Source organism: Drosophila suzukii, chromosome X (genome assembly GCF_043229965.1).
Source record: "Drosophila suzukii chromosome X, CBGP_Dsuzu_IsoJpt1.0, whole genome shotgun sequence".
Classification (NCBI taxonomy): Eukaryota; Metazoa; Arthropoda; class Insecta; order Diptera; family Drosophilidae; genus Drosophila; species Drosophila suzukii.
In genome coordinates, this window is record NC_092084.1 from 11,460,666 (window position 1) to 11,473,608 (window position 12,943).

The following is a 12,943-nucleotide window of genomic DNA, read 5'->3' on the forward strand; positions in this document are numbered from 1 at the left end:
CGATCAGCTGTGAGCAACGCCAACGCGAATGAATCGTTTTTGCGGCAACGCGGAAAACTTGCGAAAAAGCCAACTTGGAGCACTAGGAGCAGCCTAGGACCAGCCCAATAAGCCACTTGGCCAGCGGAACAGGATGTCCGACGACGACGAGGCCGGCGTTCACCGGCTGGAGGGCACCGCCGGCCAGGAGACGCGCGGCGGCCTGGTCATCCGAAAGCCCAAGGACGCGGCCGAAACAAAAGGCAGCGGTGGCTTCAAGGTGCCGCAGGGCTCGCTCCTGGGCCTGGACAAGCTGGCGGCCAAGCGACGCGCCGAGAAGGAGCGCTCGGAGCGGCTGATCTCCTTTCAGGACAGCGAGTACGACGACGCCACTGGCGGTGGATCCACGCCCCAGGCAGCCAACGCATCCGGTGTTTCCAGTGAGTTCGCCTTCAAGAAACCGGACACCAAGAGTTTCGAGAAGCTGCGTGGCCAGCTGCGCGAACAAAAGGACGAGACGCCAACGCACACGGGCGGCGTATCCGAGAAGGCACGCGAACGTCTGCGCGAGCACATTCAGCGCGACAAGGAGCGCGGTCGCCTGGCCAACTCCACCTACACATCGGAGGGCAGGGACAGGGATCGCGATCGAGATCGACGCCGGGATCGGGAGAGAGAGCGTGATCGCGATCGCGACCGACGTCGCCAGAGGGACAGAGGAAGGGATCGCGATCGGCATCGCAGCCGCGACCGGGAACGCTCCGTGTCCGAGCGCAGTGTGCACACGCCGCGGGAGCCGGGCACACCGGGCGGCAGTGGCGGCGTGTCCAACAGCTCCTGGGACGACGAGGATGGCGAAGGCGGGCATCGCAAGTCGGACTGGGACATGCCCACGCCCAGGTCACGTCATGGCAGCCAATCCCGCGAGTGGTCCGTGCGCAGCGGTGCCAGCCGGCGTCACCAGGGACGGCAGGATGATACTGCCCGTCCAACGCCGGCACATCGATACAATCAGTGGGCCCACGACCGCAAGCGCAGCGGGGCCACGCCCTGGGGCGAAGATCCGGAGTCGCAGGACCTGTGGGAGGAGGAGCAGAGGCGGCTGGATCGCGAGTGGTACAACATTGACGAGGGCTACGACGACGAGAACAATCCCTTTGGCGGCGCCAACTCCGAGTACTTTCGGAAGCGCGAGGAGCAGCTGGAGCAGAAGCGAACAAAGAGAATCAGCGCCCAGCAGCGGCAGAACAATCGGGACAACGAGCTGTGGGAGCGAAACCGCATGCTCACCTCGGGCGTGGTCACATCGATCAGCGTCAACGACGACTTCGATGAGGAGGCGCTGGAGCGGGTCCACCTGCTGGTGCACCACATCATACCACCGTTCCTCGACGGCCGCATTGTGTTCACCAAGCAGCCGGAGCCGGTGGTGCCCGTCAAGGATCCCACCTCGGACATGGCACTGCTGGCGCGGAAGGGCAGCGCTCTGGTGCGCACATATCGGGAGCAAAAGGAGCGTCGAAAGGCTCAGAAGAAGCACTGGGAGCTTGGCGGTACCAAGCTGGGCAACATCATGGGTGTGCAGCGACCGCAGGACGACGAGGATGCCCGCTTCGACAAGGACAACGACACGGCCGACTATCGCAAGGACCAGAAGTTCGCCGACCACATGCGCGACCAGGATGTGGGCGGCAAGAGTGACTTCTCGCGCAAGAAGACCATTTCGGAGCAACGCCGCTTCCTGCCCGTCTTCGCCTCGCGTCAGGAGCTGCTCAACGTGATTCGCGAGAACTCTGTCATCATCATTGTGGGCGAGACCGGCAGCGGCAAGACCACGCAGCTCACGCAGTATCTGCACGAGGATGGCTACAGCCAGCGGGGAATGATCGGTTGCACGCAGCCGCGTCGAGTGGCCGCCATGTCGGTGGCCAAGCGCGTCTCCGACGAGATGGACACCCAGCTGGGTAGGCAAACTAGATTCAGCAACTATTAGGAATATTTTTGAGCCCTTTTTTCATATCCAGAACTCTATTACTCATAACATTCCCATTATAATGCTAGGGATCTCTTTGATCTGGAGCTGTTTCTATACCAAATCATTTGTTTTCCAAGATTTATGTTAATGATTTTTGTTTAAAAATGTTATTTTGTTTGAAAATTAGCTAGGTTGTTCTTCTTGCATAGTCCTAATAATCGTAACTACTTTGTTTTCCAGGCGAGGACGTGGGCTATGCCATCCGATTCGAGGACTGCACCTCGGAGCGCACGGTCATCAAGTACATGACGGATGGTATCCTGCTGCGAGAGAGTCTGCGCGACCCGGAACTGGACAGCTACGCGGCCATCATAATGGACGAGGCCCACGAGCGGTCCCTCTCCACGGACGTGCTCTTCGGACTGCTGCGAGAGGTGAGTTGCTGACCACCAAGTGCTCCACATTTTCAATGCTCAGGAAAATAAGAATATAGTTGTCTGATTTTGATAAAATTCTAAACGTCCCACGAAAAATAAGATATAGTAGATTGATTAGGATAAATAAAACGATCTTTATATATATATGAAATAGGGACAATAAAAAGCTTTCGAGTTCCATTGTTGTTTTTAAATTTAAAGCATTTTTAGTAAGAAGACAATATATAAATATTTTTTTTAATAATAATGTTAGCCTTCAAAAGTTTATTTTCTTTCGTAATCTTTAAAAATCATTCATTTAATTTATTTTTTGCCTTAAATTGACATTCGGTTACCTTCATAAAGTAGAGAAGAGTATGCCGCCAGGCTTGATAAAGGCTAAACAATTAATATTGAAGGTGATACTTTTATCTATTTGATTATAAGAGGCATACTACCGTTCGCAATGTCAAGGTGTGTACCGAAGTATCATATAATTATTTTGAAGCGATCAATTTAATAGCTCGTTAAAGTATTATTCGAGCACTACGAAACCAAGGAATTTAGTTCAATATTTACCTGATTTTCACCTTGTAGATCCCATACTCCCAACCAAATAAATCTCAAAAACTTGCTAAATATTGTTTAATCCGTTGGTAAACATTTAATAATAATATCAATATAAAGCATTTTACAAACGTTTCATATTCAAATTTCCTCACATTGTCGAAATGTATATAAGACTACCATAAATATTTTATAAATTGCTTAAAAAAGACAAAACTTAAACAAAATAAGTAATAATGTATATATAGCTTACGAACTAGCGTTCTTTACTTTTATATTTTCTTTTTTTTTTTGTAATGTAATTTTGTAAATTTTGTATCTTTCTTGATTACGTATGTAAAAGTCCGTATCCGTACAGTGCGTCCAGTTTTCAGTTTCCCTATGTACAAAAATATTTTCCGGCAAAACTGCATCTGCATCTGCCATTTTTGCCTAGGTATTCCATTTTTCTTTTCTAATTTTCGGTTCTGAGTCGTAGTCTTCGGTCGCGTAGAGCTAAATAGCTAAATACATAACGAAACATTTCGAATGTTTTGATTGTTTTACAATGCTATAAATTATTATGCTTGCTACGTAGAGTTTTCGCTTGATTTTAGCCCCATTTTTTTTATAGGTTGGGTATATCTTCGGGTATCTCTTAACTACGCTTAAATAACGAAGAAAACAATAAATGTTGCCTTGCATGTATGCTTGCCATTTTCACAATGTATATATAAATATATAATAATGTATACGTATTTAATCACATGGAAAAACAAAAAATTAGGACAAAAAAAAACAAACAAATATTTAATAAGTCTTTTCGAATTTCACAGTGTGTGTGTGTCTCTCTCTCTCGTTCTGTGTCATATACACAATGGTAAATACAAAAGTATTCCGATAAATTGTAGCTCCAGTTGCAACAGCTCTACAAACTTGGGCGGGAGTGTAGTGTGTTCTTGTGACGTATGGATTTAGGCCATGTTTCTTGCTTTGCTCAGCTTCGCCCTGCCTTTTTTTTTGTGATTTTAATCTTATAAAAATTTTCTTCCATTTTTTTTTATTTAATACTGCCAAAAAAGCCCTCGCCCTGAACTGAATTTTCTTGGCTATCTCTGCACTTAATACGTATATTTGCATTTGGTTTTTTTCCACTGCCCTTGGCGTTCTTAAGCCATAAATTATCTTATCATCCGAATTTGCTTTAATACTTGTTTGCTGTATAAAATCGTTCTGTGGTTTCTACGCTCTAGCAGTAGGCAAGCTATTTCATATATATATATATCCATCTATATAAATCGATATGGGGAAAATGAAGAAGGTAACTAGTTAGCTTGTTACTTTGAGTGGGAATGGCATTTCTGCCGATTATTGAGCACCAACAGCATGCCCGCATTCATGCCCACGCTGCCCCATTTCACGCACTCCGACATCTGCAATATAGATTCACTTGTAAGACACTGGGTACAAACAGAAATACATACGTCTCGGTTCTGGGCGATGAAGGCCTGGCCGGAATTAAAGTGCCGGTAGAAGATAACAAACAACAAGGAGGTGTGCTGTATGCTGTGTGTGTGGCGCCCATGGGCCCGTTTCCGATCTTCACTTTCGCCAACAGTTCGCTTTTGGTTCGCTTTTTTCACACGCCCAATCCGCCAGATAATCCAGTTCACCCAGACTTTAAGCTTGTTTTTCATTTGAATACAAGAACTCAACGTATGTGGGACTTTGAATCCGGAAAATCTAACTGAAAGTGGTTGAGAAAAGAAAGTCAAGCAAAGTCTCTCTTGACGAAATCGAAAATCAAAAATCAGGCCCATGTTTTTTTTTTGGTTGCACATCATAAAACATCAACATTAAATGGGCAGTTTGCAGTCTCACAGAAATATATAAATAATATATATATATATATAATAACTATATATATGCGTAATACACAAAGTAATGCTTTCGGTACTGTAGAAGAGATGATCGTTGTTTTATCATACAAAATGTTTTGGGAATGGGTGGATGCATTTTTGAGTTTCTACGGGTTAAATTGTGTAAATTCTCGGGGTTAGCATCTCTTTTTTTTTTGTTTTTTTGGCGAATATATATATATGAGCAAAGCAAGCATGATTCAGAATGATGATGGTTATATATCTTGTGTGGCCCTAGAAAAGTTAATGGTTCTTTTTTTCTGGATTCCTCAGTACGTTTTTAGTCCATGCATTATTCTGAGTGTATGATTTTGGTCAGTGTATGGTTTGTGTGTGTGTTTTTGTGTTTTTACATAGCTTTTTTTTAGGTTTTTCATTCGTTTCATTTGCTGTTTGCTGCTGCAACTACAACAATCAATGCATATGGGTGGTGGGAGGTAGTGGGGATCAGGAAAAGGAGTTTGTTGAGGGGGGGTGGCAAATTTTGGTTTCTGTGTCGGCTTTTCATTAGCATTTCTTTTCAGTTTTTTAAGTTATTGCTCTGGGCCTTTCGCTTTTCGCCGGCTGGCTCCGCTTATCAATTGATCAGGTGCAGGAGCACGTGATTGGCACTCGTCGTTACCTGTCGCTTCCGCAGATCCTGCTGACGACTTCCGTAGCGGCACCAGTACACGAAGTGCTTGTTGTTGTTCCACAAACTCTGCTTGGCCTTGCGCGCCACCGACACCTGTGGGAATTCGTAGTGGGTTAATTATTTTACTCGGTATTTTAACGATCAACATTTTGAATACAATTTTAAAAATATTAATTTCCTCCTCCTCTCCGTTTTTGGATTATGATTTAAAGTACATATTCACAAAAACAACCTGAAGAAACTATATTGTTCCAAAACAGAAATTTAACTCCATGATAAAAATTAACATGACGTTGAGAAATCTGACTGAAAACTCTTAAAAACTTTAAGCATAATTTATTCATCATTTAATTCTCTGCTTTGGGATTAGGATTTCATATAAAATTCAAAAAAAAGAACTCAACAAACTGCAGGGTAAAAAATTAACCTGACATTGAAAAATCGAACCTAAAAATTGTAACTACTTTTGGCATAAAAAAGTCGATAAATAAAATTCAAAACCTATAAAGTAAGTGTTATTATGATATGCCCCTTTTCTACACATAAAACTTTTTGGGATTAAAAATATTTTTAACCTGGAGTTAAATTTTTTTTTTTTACCAACCAACTACTACTTTTCTTTAAATTATTTTCTAAAAACCATATAATTTAATTGGAGTCATTCGTATATTGTAAATATTCACCCACCTGATTGCGAATGTCCTTTTCGTTGTGGGGGACCTTCTCCTTGTCGGCAAAGTTGTTGATGCGCAGCTCCCATCCATGGTTCCAAATATCCGCCAGTTGCATCTTGATTAGTTTGTATGTGCCGTTCTCACGTATTTTCACAGAAAATATCTCAATGGTCTCGGGCTTGGGTTTATTGTCTGCAAACGAATCAGATCAGAGAAATAAAATTAGACTGTGTGCATATTTCCATTAACATCAATCTAGGCAATTTCGAATTGTTTCCCTGGCAATCTACCAGAACCCCACAGACAGGTGCATCTGCATCCCAATGCAATGTTTGTAAACAGAAATTACGGAATTCAATTCAGTTAATAATAATATCAATTGATTTTAATTATTGATCATCGATTGAAAGATTTTGCACAGAACCGCCAGGAATGATGATAAACTGTGCGGTGCAAGGTGAAAATGTGTGGGATAATATGTAGTTAAGGAATTTTTCTTATAAATAAGGTATTATTGTTTGGATAATACATCTTTAACAAAGGTATTTTTGATATTTTTAATATCACCATCCCAAAAACCATTGGTATTCCTGGTATTATATACCTTATCTCGTAATACTTGGCACTTTTGGGAATTCTTCATTCGGAAACCTAATGACATAATAGCAGTCACAGGCAACCAGGATGATCATGAGGTGCTTACTGCTGCTCAAATTGTTGATTGCACAATTCGTTATGGCAATGGCGAATTAACTGCCATGCAATAATTAGCACTCCTTAGTATTTAACACTCGGCCGCCTCTGCTTCTTCCTGCTCTAATGGCATTTTTCGGCTTAATATATGTATGTTGACGTTCATTTGTTGCCATGTCCATCCAATTTGCGGCATTTCAAATTGTTTAGAGTCTTTGGTGTGTGGCTGATTGAATGAGTTGTTCGATTGTTGTGATAGTATTTTTGAAAGTCAGTTCCCATAATTCCCATTATTTCACTAATTACATTCCATTGAAGGTAGATTTTTTTTGGGGTTTAGACTTAGAGCAAAAAATTCTAAATGCATTTCTCAGTGAGGTCAGCTCAGCGTTAATCTAATTAATGCCTTATTATAATATTCCCCATAATACTTAATATGTATATATAATATACAAAAAGAGGGGTTCAAATATGATATAAAACGATAACCTTACTAAAGTATTATTATAATATTCCTCATAATATTAAAAATGATTTTTTCATAGACTTTATAAATCTCAACTTTGAAATATCATATGAAAAAACGTTGATATTTCGTTATACACTCAAAGAGATGATACATTTTTAGTAATACAAAGCTAATATAAAGGTTTTATAACATTAAATGGTCACTTTATAAGAAGATTATACTCGTATAACGCTGTGTGTGGTGCAAAAAAGCCGTGTCACCTGAGTTCCCCGAAAGCCCCTCAATATATTAACGGATTTAATGCATATTTGATTTTCTCCAACGCTTTCTAATGCAAGATAATCAATCAAACTTGATACCGCCCGTCAGATTCAAAAGAGTGGGTGGGTTGTGAGGTAATGGGCGTGTGTGTTGTCATATGTACGTGTCCATGGAGCCATAGTAAATATCGTGGATAAGCACGCATGCGCAAGGCCCACCGATTTCCACGGCTTCGTAGCCCCCAGATTTGCCCCATCCACTCGTTGGCTATTTAGCTCTTAGGGGGCCGTACATGGTAATCGCACAAGTGCGGGTAATTTGCCTTTGGACAATAATCAGTGGCTGGCCAATAGAGCCATGGAAACCGATTAGCGCCATGCATTCTGGGGCTTTATTGATTGGACGGCTCTTTCACTACTCTGCACTGAACCCTTTTGTCGCCCAGCAGAGCTCCCATTATCACGAATATTTGCATATGCACATATTTGCCACATACAAATCAGGTTAAAATAATGGCACTGAGGCACGACAATGCTTTGTCTTCGAGCCGAATCAAAAGTGTGTCGCCTAGCAACTTAAGTAATCAGATCCATTATAATGGAATCAATCAACTTTTACTATCTATCATTGTCTATTTTTCAGGGTAAACAATTTTTTTGGGTTATTTGTAGGTGTAGAATATGATATTTTTCAGATTTTATATATTTTAGAATTTGTAAACGAATCAAATTTCATATTTAAAGCTTATATATTTATAAATTACTATTATGTGATAATAATGTTAGTGTTCAATTCATAGGATCATCTACATATATGTATTATATATTGTATTATACTATCTATCATTGTCTTTTTTCAATGTAAACAATATTTATGGCTTATTTGTGGGTGTACAATTTCTTATTTTTCAGAACCTATATATCTTAAATTTAAAAACGGATTAAATTTCCTATTTTAAGCTTTAATATTTATAGATTACTACTTTGTGATAATATTGTTAGTGTTCAATTCATAGGATCATCTACAGATATTTATTATCAAGTGAATTCATTCAAATAATTATTACTATATCAATCAGATCCACCGAATTAATTGATCTCTAATAACCGAGTGCTATTTTTGTGACCCATGCTGTGGCTTATATATACAAATGCACCACACTCTTTTCCGCTCTCTTTGCCGCACGTGTGGTGGGTTATTGGCCGGCACACGAGATGCAACAGTCGTGTGGGCGTGGTGAGTTATGTGTGTGCAGCAAAGCTCACCACTCACACACACACAGTGAAGACCCGTCTGCGCAACCATTATCATAATCAAAATCGCTTGCTTTTCACTTCTCTGCTTTCCTTCCCGGTTTGTTGTTGTTTTTAAGCACTTATCACTGTACCCATTGTGACTTACAGTGCTCACTGTACAGTGGGAAATGTGCGTGACTTGAGGCACATGATGCATAAGTCAGTCTCTCATTTGCTGTGTTTACTTTTTGTCTACTCTTTTTTTTTCGTTTGGTTTATTTATTATTTACTTCTCTTTCGTCTGCTTTTTCGTTTTCTTTTGTTTTTTTAACTTCGTTTTTTAAGTTTTTTTTTTTGCTTAAAAGTTTGGAATGTTCTAGCAGCTGTCGGCGCAGCATAGTGAATGCCCTCTGCCGACGCCGACTGCGCTGCCAGCGTCGCATTTGATAAGCTTCTTGTTGTTTTTGTTGCTGCATACTCTTTGCGATTAGATAAAAAAAATGTATATGTATGTGTGTGTGTTAGCCATTCCAGTGCGCATGTGTGTGATGTTTGTTTATTGAATGACATTCTACAATCCCGACATTCACCCAAAAACCCATAGATTAGTTTAATGACTCTCTGACGTCCGAAGTTTAGTGATTAATCATCAGCTAAATAGTTTGCCAGGTATTCTGCCGCCAGTTGGCATCCTTTTTTGGGAGAAACCACAGTGGAACCTCAATAAGTTAAACACTTCTATATATATAGCTCAAAGTGCAATAAACACTGGGCAAACAATGCAGGAAATTAGATCTTAAATGCTAAATAGGGCATGCAAATATTATGGGGAATTAGAAGGAACATTTTAGGGGACTTTAATAAAACCCCTTATAAACTTCTGGGGGATTACCAAATTTTTTTCTATAATTTCAAAGCGCATTTGTCAACAATAATAAAAGATAACAAACCCCAAAATCACAAAAAGTAATTCACAAAGAAATATTAAATCCCAGTAACACTTGCTACTTATAAAAATGCATGTGATCAAGAAGTTTGAACCACGTATGTACGTCTATTTGCTCTTTTTGCACATAATGATTAAATACCAAACAGAGTAATACAGATTGTATATGTATTTAGATAATAGATAAGACTATTAGAGTCACTATATTCGGATTTCGTCAGAATAAATAAGCGTAAACGTTTTTACCCATTTCTTTCTTATCTTCTCAAGTATGAAACTGTTTTTACTTGCCCTTACCTCAACTTAAAACAGAAGCTTCGTGTCTCGGGAAAAATGTATCAGATATTATTTTCTTGAAAACTTCAATCATTCTTTAACCACTTTTGAATTAAAAAATAAGTTTATAATGATAATATGAATCCTCTCTTTAGCAAACATTTTCTGTCAGAGTTCTACTCTACCTCATTGAAGAAATTTTTTTTATTTTCTGAAAAGTTAAAAATTTTTTTTTTTAATTTCATTTTAACTTAATTATGTATCCATGTATTGAGCTCTAGTTTTTTTTTTAGTTGGATTAATAGTGTTATTTTATCAAAAGTATATATATGAGAAGTGCACACAACCACTTGGGATTTTTCTTTAATAAAAAATTTTTGTATTTAGTTTAGGATGCTTTCTTGGAACAATCAGTAGAATTTTTTTAATGATCAAATGATAATTTTTTTAATGCATTATTTACTGATCTGAAAAATGTATGAAGTGAAAAATATCCGATTTAACTCTTGAGTATTTTTCTCTCAGTGCTTTTTCGGGATGATTTTTCTACTATTTTAGAATGTTTTTTTCTGTGTTTTTTTTGTGGATGCACTCACCCTTGGCCACCTTGCAGAGGACGATGCCGTACCAGGAGGCGACTGGCGTCTCGTTCTCGTCCTGCGTCTCCAGGAAGCTGCTACCGTTGCGCGGGATGACCAGCCGCTGTGGGTGGGAATGGGATTGGTTTTGCTTTTGGGCTTGGTTTGGTGGGGTCAGGGTCAGGGGCTGGGCGGTGAGGGGGCAGTCGAGCTCCTCGAGGTCGTCGACGTCGACATCGGCGTCACCGGAGGCGGCTGCTGCGGCCGCCGCTGCAGCATTGGCCGCTGCCGCCTCTGCTGCGGCACTGCTGCGGATCTCTACAATGAAGCCGCACTCGACGACGGCGCAGAAGATGCGCTGCTCCTCGGGCTTGAACCACTTGGATTCGCGCAGCTTTTGGACGGCCACGCTGCTGCCGAAGGTGGCGCCCACAATGCCACCGCCGGCGACCTTCTGGTGGGCGTTGGGCGGCAGCAGCCGGTGGGCGGTGGGGTTCTGGTGCTGCTGCAGTGGCGGTGGCCAGTTGGAAGTGGGCGAGCTGGGCGCCGACTGGGAGTAGCCGCCGCCGCCGCCGCCGGTAGGTGGCGCCACAGCCGGCTGATTGTTGTGGCCCTGCAGTGGCCACCATTTCAGCGAGCTAACAAAGCTGTTCGAACGGTTCATTGTGGGCGTAGGCGTGGGCGTGGACGTGGGTGGGCGTGGGCCCCCAACTTTCACTCGAAAAAAATTGAAATGCACTTTTCCGCGCTTTTTCCGGAAACAACGTCTTTCTATATCCCTCTGAGTGTGTTGGTTTTCACTCTATTTTGTATTTATCGGTTTTAGTTTATATTTATTTTTATTTTTTTGGCATTCGCTCCAGTTCTCTCTGTTTATTTACGCTTCGATTCGCTTCTTTTTCTGTGTTTTTTTCAGTTTCTTTTTCAGTTTGCCACACTGCACGAAGTTCGAGTTGTTTCGGTTTGGATTGGGGTTTGGGTTTTGGTTTGGGTTGCTGTTTCTGGCTTTTCGTGTTTTTCGCTGCTGCCTTTCAGGTATTTCGCCTTATCCGCTCGTCGGTTTGCTTTTTACAAATACCAATGTTTTCGGGCCAGCCGCTTTATATGGCTCTGCCCGACCTCTGCCGCCGCTCTGCCGACTTCTCTCTCGCGGTGCGCCCAAGCCCTCTCCCCGGCTCTCTTGCCATGTTAACTAACAGCGGGAGAGAGCCCGCTGCAATGTTGGGGCATTAACAGCACAGTGGTCGAATTCAAAAAGTATTTAAAAATATATTTTCTAGATTAACGCCCATGCTAGGAAATAATTAGAGGAAAAACTAAATTAAGATAAAGACTGTTCCAAAATACAGAATTTTATATCGAAACCTAAGGAGCGTTTTCTCGTCCGTATGGTAAACTTAAAGTCGGGTTAAAACCTTAAACGTATGGGAACTCATAGTTTAAAGTGTACTTTAAGTTATACATGCAGAAGAAATATCAGCCCTAAGTAATATTAGAAAAAAACATTTTTGAAGCCCTAAAATGCCACAATTAATACAACAAAAGTAGTTAAAGAACTGGGTGTGGAAGAAAAAAAAAATTTCTGATAAAAGCAAAAGTAATAATTATTCCCAAACGTACGACGAAAGGGTGTAAATTTGTTAAATTTTTAATCATTCATAAGTATTCATTAAATACAACTTTAACTTACTAATATATTTTAATGTGAAATATAAGAAACACAGATCGATTTGGAAAACCTCTTATATTGTACGAACATCTTGACAATATCTGTAATCGGAAAAACTATATCCCAAGAAAAGCTAAAAATTTCAGTTTTGCCCAGGGCAACAACCACTGTTCACTGTAATAACCTATTCGCATTACAGGCCATCGACGACGGTGAAAAAACATGAAATTCGTGTTTACAGCGCCACCTTATTAATGTCTTCTTTTACACAGATTGTAAATAAACCAGCATGGATCGGTTTTGCAATACTAAAATGGCAAAGCTACTCAAATAGCTGCTATAAACCATATATTTTCCTGGAAACCTCAAAAATACATTCAAAATGTTTACTTATGCTATCATTTTAAAACGCTTTTTTTTCAAAAAGAAAAGACTTACACACTTTAATGCAAACCATGTACATGCTTTAATATCAAGAAAACTCTGTAAAAACGTACTGCAACCCATAAAAAAACGAGTAAACCGTTCTCAATGCTGTTTATTTCAACCGCAACTGTATGTTTATTGCAAATTTTTGCGAATAATAAAATAACATAAGTGCAAATAGTAATGAAATGCAGACAGTCGAGGGGAGAGACTTTGTCTAAAGATAAATAAACGGAGAGCGAGATTA

The 12,943-nt window shown here is 40.9% G+C and overlaps 2 protein-coding genes across 4 annotated transcripts in view; one reads left to right on the plus strand and one right to left on the minus strand.

Moving 5' to 3' along the window:
* Prp16 (ATP-dependent RNA helicase l(1)G0007) overlaps window positions 1-12,943 on the plus strand; it is a 27,423-nt gene continuing 14,480 nt past the window's right edge. The window contains exons 1-2 of the mRNA XM_017070089.4: window positions 1-1,943; window positions 2,195-2,388. Of these exons, the coding sequence (XP_016925578.3) occupies window positions 134-1,943; window positions 2,195-2,388 (2,004 nt within the window). The 5' untranslated portion in view covers window positions 1-133. The remainder of the gene's footprint in view (window positions 1,944-2,194; window positions 2,389-12,943) is intronic.
* On the minus strand, window positions 3,010-11,684 carry l(1)G0469 (lethal (1) G0469). 3 transcript variants are annotated; one of them, XR_010654840.2, is made up of 4 exons: window positions 10,620-11,684; window positions 6,157-6,335; window positions 4,401-5,562; window positions 3,010-4,349 (listed from the first exon to the last, which is right to left on the minus strand). XR_010654840.2 is itself a non-coding variant. In XM_017070040.4 (4 exons), exons 1-4 carry the CDS (start codon window positions 11,263-11,265, stop codon window positions 4,254-4,256), a joined length of 1,026 nt encoding a protein of 341 aa, XP_016925529.3. In that variant the 5' UTR covers window positions 11,266-11,684; the 3' UTR covers window positions 3,010-4,253. The 3 variants fall into 3 exon arrangements, 2 of the variants coding, with proteins under 2 accessions (XP_016925529.3, XP_036676457.2); XM_017070040.4 differs by having other exon boundaries at window positions 5,458-5,562; XM_036820562.3 differs by having other exon boundaries at window positions 3,010-4,663; window positions 5,458-5,562.